This window comes from Manacus candei, unplaced genomic scaffold, assembly GCF_025592945.1.
Source record: "Manacus candei isolate 608988 ecotype Guabito, Panama unplaced genomic scaffold, ASM2559294v1 h1tg000077l, whole genome shotgun sequence".
Taxonomy (NCBI): domain Eukaryota; kingdom Metazoa; phylum Chordata; class Aves; order Passeriformes; family Pipridae; genus Manacus; species Manacus candei.
Genome location: NW_026138125.1, coordinates 2,746,510 through 2,765,076, shown reverse-complemented (window position 1 = coordinate 2,765,076; position 18,567 = coordinate 2,746,510). Strand labels below are relative to the sequence as shown.

The following is an 18,567-nucleotide window of genomic DNA, read 5'->3' as shown; positions in this document are numbered from 1 at the left end:
AGCAGCAAATATGAATAACTTCATACTTACTGGGATTAATCCAAAATAGAAGTCCTCAAGAGATTTTCTCTTCCCCTTAAGATTTATTCATTTCCCAGTGAAACTGCCCATGAATGCAAGTGCACTTAAGCAAAGAAAACTGTGCAATTAGGCTCTTCTTTGACACCTATGAATACAAGCACAAGCTAATTTACGAGTCTTTAGCTGCATTTTCTTGTAGAAAATTTTACACTACTCTGCTTCCAGAGCAAAGAAAATTAATCTTTGCTCTAGAGTGTAGCACCTCAAGTTCAAGGGTCCAGTGACATTTCTAGTGTGGTTGCTGGGGGGGAGTACAGTTGGAATCCAGCCCTATGAATGAGAAAGCTTCCCAAGACTTCAGGATATTTCTGCAGGAAAAATGTAGTTTGATTTTACATACCTCATACAAAAGCCCCAATGTTGGCAGTGTTTAAGCAAAATGAGATGCATAAACATGGTACCTGTGCATGCAAATATCCCATGCATGGAAAAAAAAAAAAGTTGCGGGTCTTACAGCTGTGATACCAAAGTAAGAAACACCTGGCACTGGACATTGAAATCAAGAGAGTTGAAATAAATGATGACAAAGTGCTGAGTCTTGTTATCTGGTTATTACCCACACAGACAAATTGCCAGGGCATTTGGCAAATTCTTCACCCCCAGATGCCTTCACTCACAATCACATATGTGTCTTGATGGGATGCCTAGCTGGGAGTATTGGAATGACCTTCCTGAACGGGACCAAGATCTCTGTCCTGTCTTCAGCAGGGGACAGCACCAGCACCAGCTACTTCAGCAAAAAGTTTAGAAATACCAAACAGGCAAGAATTGGGAGTAACCCTTTTTCCATATCATGGCTCACTTTGGACAATGAAAGGCAGGAATTGACTCCAGTGCTCTCACAGGAGGCTGGGCATCTCCCTGCAGCAGGATATCCAGAGCTCTTACAGATAGCAATAACCTTGGTATGTCTAAACAACTGATTCCTGGTTTTGCACTGTGCTGCATTCTCAGCCTCATGGACTCTGCAGGGCCACCAGCTCCTCTGTTCAATGTCACAGCTTAATTCAATCCCAAATCCATGCAATTACGTTGTGACGTTTGAATCACCGTGCTGTCCAAGCTGGACGAGAAGCGGACACGCGTCCGTGTCTGCGCCGTCAGACAGCACCCAGCCAGCAGCAGCTGTCTGGAACAGCAGCCTCACGAGCCTCCCCTGCTGCTCCTTTTCATTTCACAAAGTCAAACAGGTGCACTCATTCCCTAGAGGGTATTGCTGAACTGCAACAGCTCTGCAGCAGACATTGAGTGTCCCTCAGCCCCCGGCACCACTGCCCTGCACAGCCCGCGGCTGCACCCACAGTGCCCAGTCCCACTGGGAACCGTGGACAGTCCCTTTGGCCAGAGGGTGCACAGGTGGGGACAGAGAGTGGTGAAGGGCACCAAACTGAAACACATCCCCAGATCCATCAAGATAAACATCTGCTTTGCAGTGTTGTACCTGGAGCTCCTTGCCTCCCCAGAGCAGTTGACCACACAGCTGACATCTCCTGCACCGGATGCAGAATCATCGAGTCACGGAATGGTTTGAGTTCGAAGGGACCTCAAGGGTCATCTTATTCCAATCCCCTGCCAAGAGCAGAGACATCTTCCACTAGACCAGGTTGCTCCAAGGCCCATCCAACCTGGCCTTGAAGACTTTCAAGGATGGGTCATCCGCAACTTTTTTGGGCAACCTGGGCCAGTGCCTCACCACCCTAATTTCTTCCTAATATCTAATGTAACCCTGCCCTTTGCCAGTCTGAAGCCATTCCCCCTTCTCCTATCTCTCCATGCCCTTATCCAAAGTCCCTCTCCAGCTCTCTTGTAGCCCCCTCAGGCACTGGTAGGTGCTCTGTGGTCTCCCTGGAGCCTTCTCCTCATCACAGTTTGGACTGTAATTCACCCTGATGTTGAGGGCAATGACCACATGTTGCAGCTGTCGTTTTGCTATTTTAACACCAACTTTCCCACTCCAATGCCTTGTTGAACAGCATGCTTAATTGAGTTTATTCCTTCATTATTCAAAGAGCACCATTCTCCTCACATTGTATCTCACAGACAAAATATATTAAGATCTGTCAGTGTTCTTCCTAATAGCACTAGATCATTATTCCCCTTGCAGCTCTTACTCTGTACATGTTAGTCAGCAGTTCGGTACAGGGCACCATTAAAAAAAGATTTAGGGCCCCAATGTTACTGGGAAACACTAGATCCTGCTTTTTATTCCATAAACAGTTACAGCTCTAAGGTGGGAAGCAGGGCCAGCAGAACATCTCCAGGGCCAGAAACAAGTGAGAAAATTTCCCCTTGCAATTCTATCAGCCTTTCTTTCTAATGAGGGAAGAGAAAAGCACATTCCTGACCCTGCTTTGGTGACACACTAACACCTCAATTTAATGCTGAGGGAGCAGTGCTGGGTGGGTGGGATCATGACCTGGGGCAGGAAACCTACCTACAATTCCATTATTTTTTCAATAAAACTGTAATATTCAAATCACATTACAAAGGCTGTGCATAGCAACATAACAACATGAGCAATGCCTTCTGCCCAAGTTACACCCACCTCTTGTGATGATCCAGGTAGCTGCAGATTGGAATGGACCACACAGGTGCTGGGCTGTAAACAATTCTTTTTTTCTCTTCTCATTATTGGAATAAGCAGCAGCATTGAGTTAAAAATAACCATTCTCCAGACCCGCAATTATTCTCCCAACTTGCACTTGTCTATACTCTCTTTTTCACTAATCACTGCAGCACAAAATATGCCAGAAAAGTTTGGAATCCAACTCCACTCTCAGACACAGTAAAGGACTAATAACACATGTTGTTTACACACATTTAATGCAACATACCAGAAGCAATTTTCTCACTCTCTTTAGCATTTTATTTGCTTATAAATACAAGTCAATACCACAAGATGGCACTTTCTTACTTGCAACACACACTATTATAAACACTTACCCTCTTCAAATGTTCCCAGAATTTTACGACATGTAACTTCTCAGTGGTTCTGAAACATTTAAAAAAGCAAGACCTTCTACAAACTGCATTTGTGTTTGATGTATATTAAATGAGGTCAGGTAATTAAATTCAAAAAAAGGAATTTATAAATATTTCAGATAAGAAAATTTAAATACAAAAGCAGAGTTTGTATTAATTAAACTGAATAACAATTTAAACTGGCCATAATGTATCTACATGGTTTAATATAATTTAAAATACTTTTGAAACAATCAAATCCTCTAGCCATTCATTAAAACACCTATCTACTCAACTCTTTAAAAAATATTCTTGGTTAAGAAACCACCTATGCTTTTTCATAACAATCCTTATTCTGTCCTGTAGGTGGAAATGAAGCAAAATCATATTCCAGACTAGAAAACAGGATAAGAAGGAAGAAACTTTAAAAAACCTGATAACTTCAGACACTTCAACTCATTCTTCCTTGCATTTCTCAAAATACATGATCTGGTTTTAAAGTCTTTGAACGAAATGTAAACACTAGAAAACTCATTGTTGAAGTATGTGAAGAATAAAGAACCCTGCACTAATATAGTGCATAATGATGCTGTGTCAAACTTGTCATTTACAGTAAATGTCACATTTTCCTTGGGATTGTCATGCCTTTTTTTTTTTTTTAGATAATTCCTTTTGATGTCTGTAGATTCTCTCTTCTTTTTTTTTTTTTATTCCCATTGCTCAACAGGAAGAACTGTATCTTCTGGTCTTTTCAGAAAAGCTTCACAGGATCCAAGTTTTAACTCCTTTTTTTTTTTTTTAAAATAAAGAAATAGCAAAGTTTTAAGCTTGCAATACTTCTGTTCTGCCCAGTATATTACACATCAGGAGATTCCTCAAAAAACTGAGAAGTCGAAGAGTTCCAAAAAAGAAAGCAGTTAAGGCAGTTGATGTCTAGATTTGGATTTCTTTTACATGTTACATGTCAATGTCTCCATCGTAGGCCAAGGTTAGAGGCTTCTGCTGTGGAGGAGGGCTTTGATGCTGCTTCGTTTTTTTGCTGCAAGAAAAGCATTTCAGAAGACAAAACTATAAACTGTAATAAGCTCAGAAACGTCATCAAAACCCAAACTTCCATAAAAAATCAACATCCCACACTGGCTATTTAATTTTATAACTGGGTGATGCTGTTGTACAGTGGCTACTTCTAACACAGACCACATGGCCCCCCCTTGTGTGCTCTCACGTGTGTGGTACTGACACACAACCTGCCAAAAACGGGCAGCCAACTGTGCTCCTCATCTGCAGAGGAAATAAAGCACATTTGTTTCCCGTCTCTTCTCACAGCTGACAAAACAAGGAACACCTCGCAGAAAAATTGGAACACAAGCTGTCTAGGAGTGGGACATTCTCATTTTTCTTTGGCGTGGTATTGAAGCAACAATAATTATTATTGAGAAACACATTTCCTCACCAGCCTTCAAGTGATGGAAAAGTGGGTAATGTTATTTAAAAAATCCTCTGTATCCTCCAGTGTGAAGCCACAGAGAAATGGAGCTACATGGTTTGGAAAATAAAGGAGCTGCAAGTCCTAAGCAGCATCCAAACATGGTTATTAGAGCTTCTAACCAAAGAGAGAGACTGAGAGAAAGAATAGAAAAATGAAGGGGAATAAACTGGTGTGGGATGAAAGAGGGCAATGATGCTGTCAAGCCACAGTTGTGACTCTCTCGTTGCCTGCCCTGATCTGACAGGGGTCAGGCCAGCTTGCACCATTAATGTTTGTGAGTTCAGGCCAAATCCCTGGGCATTACCTTTCCAAATATTCAGACCAGGGAGTGCAACACTCTGCCAAGCTCTGCCAAGTCAGGCCCATCACCCCTGCCTGGTGCGACGGCTGCGCTGGAGGAGGGCAGACAACCCCCCTCCCAGTAAAGCCCAGCACCAGTGACACACTGGTGTAGATCAGGACCCGATACCCTGTCTTTAACAGTGGCTGGTAACATCAGCTTTAGACACAGGACATGTTTCCACCTGACATATTCACTGCAAAATCCTATTTAGGGATTTCCTCAGCTGGAGCGTACATCCAGAAAACCACAATTAACACCAGGAGACCCAATCTCCCATGAACTGTTATGCCTTCTCCAAATCCATTTATCTTCCTGGCATGCACAGTCCCCAGCAGCAGTAAGCTCACAAGGTAATAATGCACTGTGTGAAAAATAATATCTTTTGTTTATTTTAAACGAACATTTCATCAGATGCCTCCTACTTCTTTTATTGTGGGAAATAAAAATTCCCTAGCACCCTTTTCTCCCACATTCATGATTTCATAGATCTCTATTGTATTCCCACATCAAACATCATTTTCCAACTGAATGCCCCTATTCTATTTAGTCCTTCCTTGAGCAGAAGCCAGCTCCTCGATCCAATCATTCTCCTTGCCTTTCTTCAGTTTTACTTTATCTTTTTTTAAATAATACAATAAAACCCCTTTCTAATCCCAGCAGAGGTCTGAATAAATAAAAGGTCCTACTGATAACCAAAAAGAATTCTTTCCCTGCATGACCACCAAACTTCTTCACAATAATGCCTGTTAACAGTTAAAGTTTGGAGAGTTTTAATTACTCTGAGATAGGGGTCAAATGAAGGCACTTAGGTAATCCAATCTCCATCCTTTTCTAAAGCCTTGAGGGTTAAATCTCTGCAACACAGAGTGTTGTGATATATTTTGGATTGTTTAAGTTAAACGCAAACTAGCTTTTATTTAAGGACAAAATACATGCCATACTTACCACATCAGATAGGATGTAAAAATCAGGAAAACTATGATGAAGAACCCACCAGCTGATACTCCATACACCCACATCTTCAGTTTACCATCTGTTGAAGATCAGAAAAAAGGACAGAGGGATGAAAGGGGAGCATAAAAAAAATTATTCTAAAATACATAAAAATTCAAGAGATTAATTAAAGAGAAATTAGTAGCATCATTGATGGGAAATGCAGCAAGGATTGGCTGGGAACAACCCATAAACCCCATATTTTTGATAGCAAAGGATATTTCTGTAAAAATCAACCATTTTAAAGACAAAATGCTAACTTTACTAAGGACCGTAGATTTTCCTCAATGAAAACTGAAAATGAGCCCTTCGTCCCAGTTTTCCAAAGCAGTGTTACTTCCTAACCCTGCTCTGGCTGAGCTCCCATAGCTCATTACAGGCAGTCTGGGCTTATGGTACAGCACAGAAACACAACCCAGGCAGGCTCCTGCCCACAGAAAGGAGCAGGGACACAGGATAATTGGGGTACATTCACTTTAGAGCCCCAGTGGCTGCTCTGGCAGAGGCAATTCAACACTGAGCTGACCCAGACAGACAGAGGTAACATCTCACGTGTTTAGCCCAAAGAAAAGAAGGTTGAGAAGGGGTGAGATTGTTCTCCATAAATACTCAGGGGTCAATTGGGGTAAACACCAGTGAGCACAAGTGGACAAGCTGCTTTGAACTGGAAAACACTTGGGCAACAAATGGGAATAAATTCAGCTTAGAATAAAAACAAGAATAGACTTTGTGAGAGTAAGACGGATAAAGCTGTGAAAGAGCTTTCTGGCTGGGCCACAGAAGCAGGAGACATAACTGGCTTTAAGACAAGGTAAGGCTCCTGACTGGGCTGCTTGGTTGCAATGACCAGGGACCCCTGGAGGAACCCCTCCATGCACACGTGGGCTAGAGTCTGTCGAAACATTCCCTTGTCTCAGAACACTTTATCTGCACAGGTCCTTAATGACAAGCTTTGCATTAATAATAACAATTGTTCAAAGACTGACATTTCTGTTTCTCGCTCTGTTCTGCCTGTACAGCTTTCCTTGAGGGGAGAAGGTTTGGTACTTTTCCATGCAGCAGCAGTCTGAGCTGATTCACATCAACAGAGCTGCAAATACACACTGGAGGCAGGAACAGGAACCTGTGCTGTGCCCACAGACACGGTTTGACAGAGGCCATTTCAAACTCAGTCAAGTGAGAGGGACAATCACTGAGCCTGGTTTACATTTTACGTTTGAATCACATTTTTTTTCAAAGGGAAACACATTTAATCAGATCCCATTCCTTCTCATTTTTCTTCCAGGCCTTGTGTAAAGACTGAGTACCTCTCACACATTTTCTCTTCTCCTTGAAACACTTGCAGACTATCTCCCACGTGAGAAGAGTTCTGTTTGTCAGGTTTGGGTTGGTTTGTTTGGGTTTTTTCCTGAAGTCCAGGTATGAAATTGGTTGCCCTCTCAACTGGAGAAGGCCAAGAAACATTTAGCAGTCCTGCAAAGGGACTGTCACAGCCACAGAAAGGCATCACAGCATGTCTGCTATGAAGGCAGCTCTGCTCTACATCCCCAACAGAAAGGCATTGGACCATGTCATCCGACAATTTAAGCAATGCTATTTAAATTGCCTCTCTACTTGAAAAAAAGTTTCTGTACCTGAACTCTTGCCTCCCGGAGTGTGGTAAAGAGAGGAAAAACACAGCCTGATTTGAAATCAGTTCTGTGCACTCCTGCAGAGCATTTAGAAGAACAAAAACATCAGCCTCATTAAATCATAATAAAATTTGTGTTCCACACTGTAAACGGGAAGGGAAATCACAAATTACCTTGAGAAAGGCACATGTGCTTTCACTGACAGCTAGAAGTCCTTAGACATACACAAATGTCAAGGACTGTGGTGCTGCAGGGTGGAAAATGCCATCCATACAGGGAGCATTCACCACAGACCTGCTATCATGAGCAGAACTCGTAGGCACCAGCAGTTTCCTGGCGGAGCCAGCACTAACTATTGCAAACCCCCACACTAGGGAGCCTGAGAGCCTCTTTAAGGCAAGTAATTACAATGAAGTTAGACAAAGGGGAGTGATTTGAAGAGCACCAGCCTTGAGCTGGGGTCTGAAGAGCACCCACAGACTGAAGAGTTTACTGCAGTATGCCATGGGGTTGGTGATACATTTAACACACATGGAGCACCTTTATTCCTTTCCTGTATATTGGTTCTATAACATTTCTGGCCTAAAATTAAGTAACACCGTGTTCTGTAAAAGCTCCCTAGTCCCTATTTCTGTTACAGTCCCAGGGGGAGAGTTGGCTCCCAGATGCTGCACTGAGGTCAAGCCCACTAGAAGCTTTCAGGGCTGCAGACTCGAATGCTGATTTAAAAACAGGATTGCAGCATCCACCTACACCTCCCTCTCTTTTTCTAACCCCATAAAGGTACCAGCCAAAGAGATGACACCCAAGTTAGACAGCCTACAGAAGGCCAGGGATGCTGAAAAAATGGCAATTAACCCCAAACCTGTGATTCAAACTGATGCTGAACTGCGTGGGCTTCTGGATGAAGGGCTTGATCGAAAACCAGACAACTTTAGAAGGCTTTGGACTGAGCTCTCTGAGCCCAGAGACTGTCAACGCAAAGGTTAACTACTGTATGCAGATCAAATATGTAAATGTAACATTCAAAGTGTGATCACATATATCAGACAGAATTATGGCTCCCTGAATCCCCCTAACACAACGTTTTGTTACATGTTTTCCAAAGTCTTGTGTTCATTAGAAACTAATTGCAAACAAATGCAGTGTCAGGCACCAGGAGAGAGGGAAGACTGCACTGCCAGTATTTTAGAAGACGAGGAGAACAAATGTGTTTTGGTAAAACCTGATGCACCTGACGAGTTGGCTTCCCATTTTAAAGCCCTGTTTGCATTTCAGAAATTTGTTTTGGATGAATTCATGTTCAAAACAACAGTCAAAATGGGAATCAGCTATTACTACAGCACTAGCCCTGTGGACCAGTCTGGGCACATCCGGTACACGGTTCCATCTGGGAAGGATTTTATGCTGTGGATGTCAAAGATCCACCTGGGATGAGTTGCTCGGGCACAGCAGCTTGCCTACTTTTTTGGGGTGTTTTTAATGCCAGAACTTTAACATTTAAACTCTAAACTCTGCACTTTTTAGCTTGTTCTTTTCATATACTCTTGAAATACAACAAGAAACAACCAATGCTTTGTTTAATGAAATCTTAAGCACTTTTTGCTCTGAATCTTCTCAAGCGTTGGTGATCAATATCTTTCCTAGTCCAAACATATTACCTTCTAGAAACATCATCAGATAATAGTTCTAAGCATCTCCCCAAATCACATAGGAGTATACTTTTGCAAAACATTATTGCCTCATTCTGTCTTTGCTATCTCTCAACATAAGAGATTGTGATTCCTCTGAATAGGCACAAAGGCATGAAAGACAGCACACGAGTCAGAAACTGGGAGGCTGCTCTGCAGCTCCCAGACACAGTCTCTGATGTTATGATCTACAAAGCTTGTACCTTTCTTCTACGGAAACATTTTAAAGACAATTTATTCCATTCATATTTAAGTTTTTCACCTGGATTAAAAGGTTGAATAGACCATCCTTTGAAAATGTCATGCATTTTTGAGTTGACAGGTTTATTTTTTCCAGCAATGGTCTTAACATCGGCTTTCTTATCTTCTAAACCTGGTACCTTCACGCAGTAATCCAGGAAACCATTTGATCTCATTACTTCTGTGTATCCTCGCTCACAACCGCAGACTCCTCTCTGGAGATAAAAGGGAATTCAGCATTAAACCAGACAGTGCCCCCTCACAGAACAGTGCACACTGTAGGGAAACCACGAAGAAACTGCAAGGTATAACCTGCACGTGCAACTTCACCACCAACAACCAAGCCACACCACCCAGGAACTGGTGCCTGCAAACCCATTTCAGTTCAAAAAAGCCAAACATATTTGGGGAAATAGAGTTGAAAAAGAGTCTGTAATTATGGAGAAGCCTAACATACAAACATTTTCATCACAACAGGCTTAATAACAGGAATCTGTCGCAAACTCCTCTCGTTGGTAACAATTTTCCCACTGACCCTGCTGGGCATTAGAAGAGATGAACCAGAAACAATCCCCCTTCAGACCCAAACCCTCCTCCTGTATCTCCACTCGAGTATTTCACGGGGTTATCTAAAATGAAGTTTTCTTGTGGCCAAATATTCACTGTCCTGGATCAGTCTAAGCAGTTTGGTCAAGAGCTTTTTTAGAAGTCTGTCGTTTGCTAAATAGATACTCCATTTTATGGATTTCTACCTTAAAACAGCTTCTTTGTATTATTTTTCTTTGCTAATTACTTTATAATTTCTTTCTGAGAGTCTTGATACATACACTTGGTTATGATCCAAACAGGTGATTGATTCTTTTATCTCCTCTTTTACAGAAGTTTTAAACAGTCCATTTTCTATGGGAGAGTATAACAGCATTCAATGAAATTTTAACCAATAAAATTAAACCAAGAGTCCCCAAACCCCTCCACAGAACAAACCCAAAGCTGTAACACCACATAAACACTCCATCACTCGTTTGTGCCGGTTTATGGTTTCCTTTCAGGATGAAATTCCCACAACTTCCTCGAGGTGGTACCACGGACACACTAAACTACTTTCTAGGTCCTGGAATGCATTTAGGATCCAGATGCTAATTGATTAGATTTTGCAGTGCTAATTTCCTAACCATAATTACCTGCGTGCAGTAGGAGAAGGGTTTCCTACACGCCGGGCTGCAGTGCCGAACTTCCGCAGGTTTTGTCCGAAGAGGACACCCTCCTGGAAAAGAAAATACTGAGTGCCTTCAAGGGCATGTTCTTTGACTTGGATCACCACAGTGTGAGAAGTGCTTGCTTACTTATTTTATATAGTTAAATACTAGTCTATTATGCACATTAGCATAATATCTGTAGGCATCGTATTAATTAATTTGCCTTAACAGGGCAGGGAATTATTATAATACCCATCTTGTAAATGGAGAACAGAGATATAGAGATATAAGCAATTTGCCACGGGCCACATAGGAAGTTAGGGAAAGAATGGGGAATTAGATGCAGATCTTCTGTGTCCTCATTAATGTCTTATCGACATAAGAAGACATAATCCACATAATGTCTTTGCCCATCCTCACTCAGGGAAGCCTGTGCTTCTGTAGGAACAAAAATATGTTAATGAGTTCTTAAATACTTGGCAACCTTTGCACATAAGATTTTTGTTATTATCTTAACCAGTCATTATAAATAGAACTAGATAAAAACATCTGCATTTTCATTTCTACTCTCTCCTCATTCACCCTGTGCATATTGAAAGAGACCCTGTGGATATGCAAGCCCTACTGCCTTTGTCAATCTCTCGTAGAGCTTCAAAGTTCTGATGAATTTCCCTTTTCATCCTGCACAGGCAGAATTTGTAGGTCACAGTCATAGCAGGGACCTCACAGTTTGAGTGATTTGAGACTCCTGCATGTTGAAAGGAAGAAGAGGTACAGAAGGTGGGGTCTCTACCACATGCATGTGCAATGTTCTCTTCTACTCTTCACAGGAAGGTTTCACTGAGGGTTGTGCAAGTCAGCCCAGGCAGCCCTCTAGGATGTGTACACTTATTCTTGTGAGCAGTCCAACAGTAAGGATAACTAGCCCAAATACTCCCATGTAATATATGCGTGATGCTGGTCTGACAGCAAGGCTGGTAAGCTCCCATCTGTCTTTGCTATACACAAATCTAAACTGAAATTCTGGAAGAGTGAGGAAGGATGTCCAACTCCCTCTGAGAAAGAGATGCAGAAAAAGAGAAGTCTGGATGGAGACATTTCATTCATAATCGTGCAAGGCAGTTTGGGGAGATACCTGTGACATTCATTCCATCCGAGCGCTGACACCACACTGTGCGAACGTTGTCTTGCCAAAGGCTGGTTTTCCACAAGTAGTCATAACACTTCCCTCCTGCAATATCAACATCAGTTAGTCTTTACCTTGCAACTAATCCAGAATAAACTCTTGACAGGGAGGAAGCCAAGCTACCTGAGCAAGGCCGAGTTTCCATTTCTTGCCCGGCGCAGTTCTCCTGGTTCTCCGGAGACTGAACAATGAGCGCCCGGGATCGAGACTGGCGCCCCGTTGTCTCAAAGCTCCTGCCATTGATGCAGGTGAGCTCGCAGGAGCTCCACTCTGACCACTCTGTCAGGTGGCAGTCACCTGCACATTGAAAGAATAAATCACATGTCTGCAAAAAGAATCAGCCTTGAAGGACAAGGACAACCTAAGCATACAACCGTTTTAACAGTGAAATATCCCAGGTACGTCATCCAGAGGTATGCAATATTCGGATTTTCTGCTTCACAGGGAATCTCATTTTCTCAAAAAACAAAGGAAGTCTTTTTCAGGTGGTCTAGAAACAGCAGAGTGAGCATTTACCTGATCTGCTGAAGCACAAATTCTTACTACAACAGCTGACAGCACTCGGAGCTACAGGAGCATATCCACCTCAGACAGCTATCACAGTCAGGAATGCACCATGACTTCCCAAAGACTTTACCTGGGCAAGGCACAGAGCAGGGTAACTGCAGCACACTCTCTTTCGATGGCAGCTCACCACATAATGCATTTTCTACTGGTTTGGATGTAGCAGAAACAGATGCATCATGTACTACACACGTGAGGTTGCGGACCTGCAATCCATCTCCACACTGTCCACCCTATAAAATGATAAAAGGGAACAGGGGCACACATCACTGACATTAGCAGATGACAAAAGAAACACATTTGATTCCAACTAAAAAGTGTTCAAAGATCCAAAGTTGGTCTTTGGATGTCAATAGTATCCCCTGCAATAGTTATGCAAATCTCTGTACACATCTCTACAGAAGCTCAGAGGCAGGGGCAGAGCCAGACAGAAAAGTGCGGGAAATGTAACTCAAACTGGGGAAGAGGTGGGTACCATAAAGGATTAATACCATCTTTGGGGTCAGCCCTTCATGCCTTTTACTTGAGCTAGTGAATTTCCTGATTCTTAATTAATGCCCAGTTACATGAACACAAACATTTTCGGCTTCTCTAAAGAAGCCAAGAGCAGAACCTGGCCATAAGGAAGGGACATTTCCTCTACCCTCCTTAGATGATGCAGACCAAGAAGAGCACTTACATGCTTTAAACCCTGCAACAACAAAAATCCTCCAGGTCAGTTAACTGGGCTGCCAGGGTTATTGTGCATTAGGCTGGCTGTGTACTGTTCTAAAGAGAACGACCACTTCTGGAGCAGACATGAGATCCCCAACTTGAGTCACACACTCCAGCAGAACATCAACCCAAGCCAGTCATCACCTGTCAGCACTAAACCCCAATTGAACAAGCAAAAGGAGGCTCCATCTGAGCCACTCCATGCTCATCGAGCCCAGTTCTGAAATATTTAGTCATATACCAAACCACTTGCTGAAGAGGACTTACTTTACTGCAAAATCAATACTGTTTGGCTAAAGCTATGGTCAAGGGCTGAGGATGCTGCAAGAGCTGAAGTGCTGAGGCTATTTCTAGAGGCTGGAATTGTTTCCTTCTCATCTGACAAACAGAGCTCCAATGCTGTTGAGGTGGATGCCTTAAACCTGCGTGATGCCTTAAGAATGTGCACCTGAAGCCTTGAGGAAATGCCACTTTGCAAAATTCAGTAAACAAAACTCAAGAAGAAGGAAGAAACATTGCTTTTATATAACTGAGGGACGTGCTCCTTTGGATTTCTTGGCAGTGGATTCTCTTTAAATAATGGACTTAATCTGCAGAACAGAATGGCTCCTACTGAGTGCATTCACCCAGTAGCAGATTCAATAGCAGGAATCTCAAGAATGGTTCTCCTGCACACACCTGGCTGCTTTTCACTCTCTCCATCCCTTCTGTTGCAGACCCGCAATGAAATGGAAATAGGAACATAACTAGCTGGATTTAGAGAAGTTGCTAATCAAAAGCATCTTAGAGATTAAAGTAGATTTACTACATGCAGCCAGATTCCAAGTTTTTAACACCATGTTTCACTTTAGTCAGGATGTAACTTACTGTTCTAAATTACTGTTTCACCACTGAAGCCTCTATTGTGGTCTGAGATTAATGGTGTGTGAATAACTCATGCAGCTGTCAGTTGAGTTAGAGTGCTTAGAAATGGCTGGTGGAAACAGAAGACGATGGAAGAAAATTCTTGGGGGAAATGGGCACTAATCAAACTGCAGTATTTCCAGAGTGACTAAATGACTGGAGAGGACAAAAGAAGTTTTCAAAAATATTCTTCTTCTTCTATAAACAATATATACTTATGTACATATCAATATATAAATAGTAATAAGAATACTGAGATATAAATAGATCAAAATAATAATTTTTTCAGTAAAAGTCTCTCATAAAAGTCCACATGCAACACTCTTCATTTTTATATCACGCAATACTGAAACTACATTCATATTTCAATATTTAGAATAAAAAATAAATATAAACTATGAACTCTCAAATAATCCTAAAGACCAAGGTTTGCTTTTTAACAGTGGCTTCCATTTGCTTGCTTTCTTTCAAGACCTTAATTGAACACACTTAAAAGATAAAATGTGACCCTGTCACTTACAGTAGGAGATCCTTTTTGGTATATTTGGAAAAGTCTTAAGCAAAGCAGGAGCACTGCTTTAACTTCCTTATCAACTTCAAAATTATTCATGTCCCCAAAATTATACATCTGAAGTTCTAATTAATAGAGGATCATTAATAGTGGAGCCGGAGGAAGTTCACGGCAGCAATGGCACACTGAGGATGCAGGGAATAGCTGCTAATCAGAGAACTGCCAAGGAAACCATCACATATTCAAAACACAGGAGAACAAATCTGTATTGTAAATGCTCTTTCTTGGAAGGTATGATCCCCTGAGGTTTGCCTAGAACCGGGATTTGCCTCTTGAGTTATGATCTCTTTGTGGGAAATACATTAGAATTTGCTTTCCAGGGGGGATTTCTGTCATTTGGCTGCAAAAATTTCTATGCTGACCCTACAGAGGATGCAGAACCCATCCTGGGTTCCCTAAATAAAGCCAGGACATACGTGCCCCTCCACCAGCACCTGCATGGAGCCTCCACCTCGTACTCTCCTTGAACCAACCACCACTGGCAAAGTAAGGAAAAGGTTTACACCAGGACTCTGTTTGACAGCCAGGTATCTCTGGAATTCAGCAACACACTAATGTAAGGCAGCATCTCCACAAACCTCCCACATCACCCACATATAACACACTGATAAGACAGGAGATAACAGCCCCAGTGAGATGCTTTGCCCAGAAGTGCCTTTAAGAAAAGTTTTCCCTTTTTGGCTTTTGCTGGGGTTCATGTGTTCACAATTATTTTAGGTAAAGAGTTGATTGGGCAAATGCTTTCACAGGTTGATAAGCATTTAATCAGGTAAAAGTCTTCTCTAATGAGGGAACATTGTATGATCACATTTAAGGGAGTGCTTTTAAAACACATTAGAAAGGAAAGGTTTTTAGTCTCCTTAGGAATGTCAGCCAGCTGGTGTTTGATAATGCCTAAGCTACTTCACTTACATCCCTTTAATGGAAAAAATGATCAACAGTGTCAGCCACTGTTAAAATTGTTTTTTAAGCTAATCAGGGTAAACCATTTCAGCTCTAGGAGGATAATCACTAATGTCCTGTAACCCTTTAAGACTGGTTGTATTGACCAGTTCCCAAATTGTGCATCCCTCTGAACACAGCAGAAATGCCCCATGCCACCAGCAGGTGTGGCTGGGACATGTGTAATTACTTGGAGACCAGGGCACTGTGACAATCAACAGAGAACACATATAGCAGGCTCTATTCCTAAACATGCAGACACTTCTAATTATTCACATGAAATCAGTTTAACATAAAACAGTCCTTCTACAACTAGGAAATGCAGTCTCAGTTATCTCATAATACAAGGAAAAAATATTTTGGCCTTATAATTAGTTGTCCCGTTTCTATTTATTACAGGAAGACACTTTCACACTATGCATTTTGGTCTTACCATAGGATGCACTTACCTTATTTCACAAAGCATCCTTGAAAACAGGACTTCTAAAAGCTTTCTTTAGAACGCTGGTTTAAGCTTCTTTTCCAGTAAAGCACAGGAATAAATCACCCAGTATTTATGAACTACATTTAATTCCTAAGCACCTCATTAAAGAGAGAGTGAACATGAATAGAATGGCTCCCCTCCAAAACAAAGTAAAGGGTAGAGAAGCTACACAGTGGTAATTTAAGGAGAGAAGCAGACTCTATCTCACTGAATGTGGGGATGATATCTGGGTTAGGAGAGGCTGTGATTATTTGCTCTGAGCTGAAATTTAGCTGGGTTCTGGATGAGCTCACTTTTAATCTGCACAATGTGTTATTTATCTGGAGTGAGCCAGGGTGTTAATTCAGCTTCCCTACTAATTCTTTTATCAGCTATGTTAGCTCCTATGGCTGAAGGTCTGTTCCCTTATGTTTAACAGGATTTGCTTACATTAGCTATCAGATGATGCTATCATTTTGTTCTATTTATGTTATACATAAATAAATACTGAATGCAGCATATACAAGGACCATATTCACATCACTAGTTGCAATGAGTCGATTATAGAAAGTACAAATATATTTCTGTTTCTCTGATCTTGGACTGTACAAAGACTGTCATGCTCCAGATTTCATGTGTGAAAACGTGGGAAAATTCTGGGTATCTATTGTGCCACTCACATATTCACTACATGTCTGTCTACCACACTTAGAAACCACACAGGTATTCAAGGCATTGGCAGTGTGGGAGAGGGCAGAGCAGAAAACACAAGGCATGTGTGTCTTTATGTGCATTATTGGCCTCAATCTCTTACATGGTATAATGGGGAGAAGCAGCCACAGATCTGGCACAGGTCCTGTCCCCCGGGACCAGACAGGGCACTTTTCCACTCAACCACACTTCTCTCACCTCCATTTCAGCAAAACCAGATTTAAGCAGCCTGATAAACCTCACTGTGAAAGATTCACCTCTGCTTAAACTGGGTTACCGACTAATATGTTTTAATATTGGAAATGTGATCTAACAGATAAAGAGAGAAGAAAAAGCACAGAGGGGAACAAAAAGTCAATTCAAGCTTGATGCAAGTCACTGACAGTGAAAAAATGATGGCTCCAGTGCTGTGCAGAGGTGCCAAGTGCAGGGACAGCACATCAGAACTGAATCCAGACATTTTTAGATCATTAAAAAGATAGCCAGGGTACAGAAAGAGTAGAAACCAGCCTCTCATAAAAGAACTTGCACTACTGTACCGGAGACCTGGTGGGGGAAGACCTTCTATACAGTACTTTTAAAAAAAGGAAATAAAAAAGATAAAAAGGCTAAGCTCTCTTGATATCTAGTGCATCTATTTTCTTTTTAGAGTTGTTTTATATAATTAAATTATAGGTCATCATATCTATGCCCACTGAAACACATTCACTCCATAAATCCCTTTTAATAGTTCTGTAAGTTTATGGTACTTGAACCCATATTGCTATCTATGAAGGGCTGCTGACGGCTGGAAGACGAGGTGCAGAGACTTACCACTCCTGAACTTCCCCTGCTTCCCTGTGGATCTTATCAGCACCTTCACCAGCCACAGAGACAGTGAACAATAGCCCCAGCTGGGTTTTGTGGTCGACCCCAGGCACAGGGAGCCCCTGCAGCCCTCGGGGAGCACCAGGGAAAGCCGTACCTGGACTCTGCAGGGAGACCACGGCCCCAGGAGCCAGCTGTAGCAGGGCTTCACCGGGCAGCTCCTGTGCTGGGTGAGCTGCTCCGGGCAGGGCCGGCCCTCGCCCGCTGCCCGCAGGACCACGGAGCGCCCACGCACCATCTGGCCTAGGCGAGGGGAGAGCACACACACGGAGAAGGACAGACAGAGGGAGAGAGAGAGAGACAGGTTTTGTAATTTATCAGCATTGCCAGCTCATTTCCCACCACTAAAATCTGCTCAAAAAGCAATTAATTGGGAAGACTGGATAATATGGTTGCGATTGCTAAGTAATGCAGCCACTGATATTTTCAAGCACACTTTTTAAAACACGGTTTTGTATGTTTCCCAAATACAGCGTTTGTTTATGCAGCACATTTAAATACTTGACTAAATCCTGATTATTAAATATGACAAGAAAATAATTCCTATGGCAGCAGCATTTCTACCACCATGTATTCAATATGTTTCCAGAGATTTTTAACAAATGAAATTTTCTTTTTATGAACAATTATGTGGACCTAATTTGAAAACTGCAAACACTGTAGTGGCTATTACCATCCATAACCACTTCTACCATTTCATTAAAATCCTATTTATTATTGGTGAAAACTTCTTCAGCCACTGAATGGAAAAAGCAATTATGTTACTACTTTTGAACTAATAAAACTGAATATATTCATTAAAGTTACAGCAATTCCATTTCCATCTCCTTTGCTGTCCATTTATGTCCAGGAATGTTTTCACTCAAAATGTTTCAATTAGAATTCTGGCTCCAATTAAAAAGAAGAGTGGAAAGGAAAAAGCCCTTATGCAATAGAATGCAGAAGATTGTGCTGGACATAAAATTTCTGCCTTGTCTTTCAATATATGTGGATTTGAGTTAAAAACTAAAAGGTCTGGGCA

At 41.9% G+C, this 18,567-nt stretch overlaps 1 protein-coding gene across 5 annotated transcripts in view; it reads right to left on the bottom strand.

Moving 5' to 3' along the window:
- Nucleotides 1–3,284: 3,284 nt before the first annotated feature.
- Nucleotides 3,285–18,567, bottom strand: part of THSD7B (thrombospondin type 1 domain containing 7B) — a 512,613-nt gene continuing 497,330 nt past the window's right edge. For all 5 annotated transcript variants that reach the window (XM_051810239.1, XM_051810241.1, XM_051810240.1 and 2 more), the window contains 8 exons: nucleotides 17,644–17,789; nucleotides 12,449–12,608; nucleotides 11,935–12,108; nucleotides 11,761–11,856; nucleotides 10,611–10,693; nucleotides 9,452–9,644; nucleotides 5,820–5,907; nucleotides 3,285–4,081 (listed from right to left, as the gene is read on the bottom strand). In XM_051810239.1, the coding sequence (XP_051666199.1) occupies nucleotides 4,000–4,081; nucleotides 5,820–5,907; nucleotides 9,452–9,644; nucleotides 10,611–10,693; nucleotides 11,761–11,856; nucleotides 11,935–12,108; nucleotides 12,449–12,608; nucleotides 17,644–17,789 (1,022 nt within the window). In that variant the 3' untranslated portion in view covers nucleotides 3,285–3,999. The remainder of the gene's footprint in view (nucleotides 4,082–5,819; nucleotides 5,908–9,451; nucleotides 9,645–10,610; nucleotides 10,694–11,760; nucleotides 11,857–11,934; nucleotides 12,109–12,448; nucleotides 12,609–17,643; nucleotides 17,790–18,567) is intronic.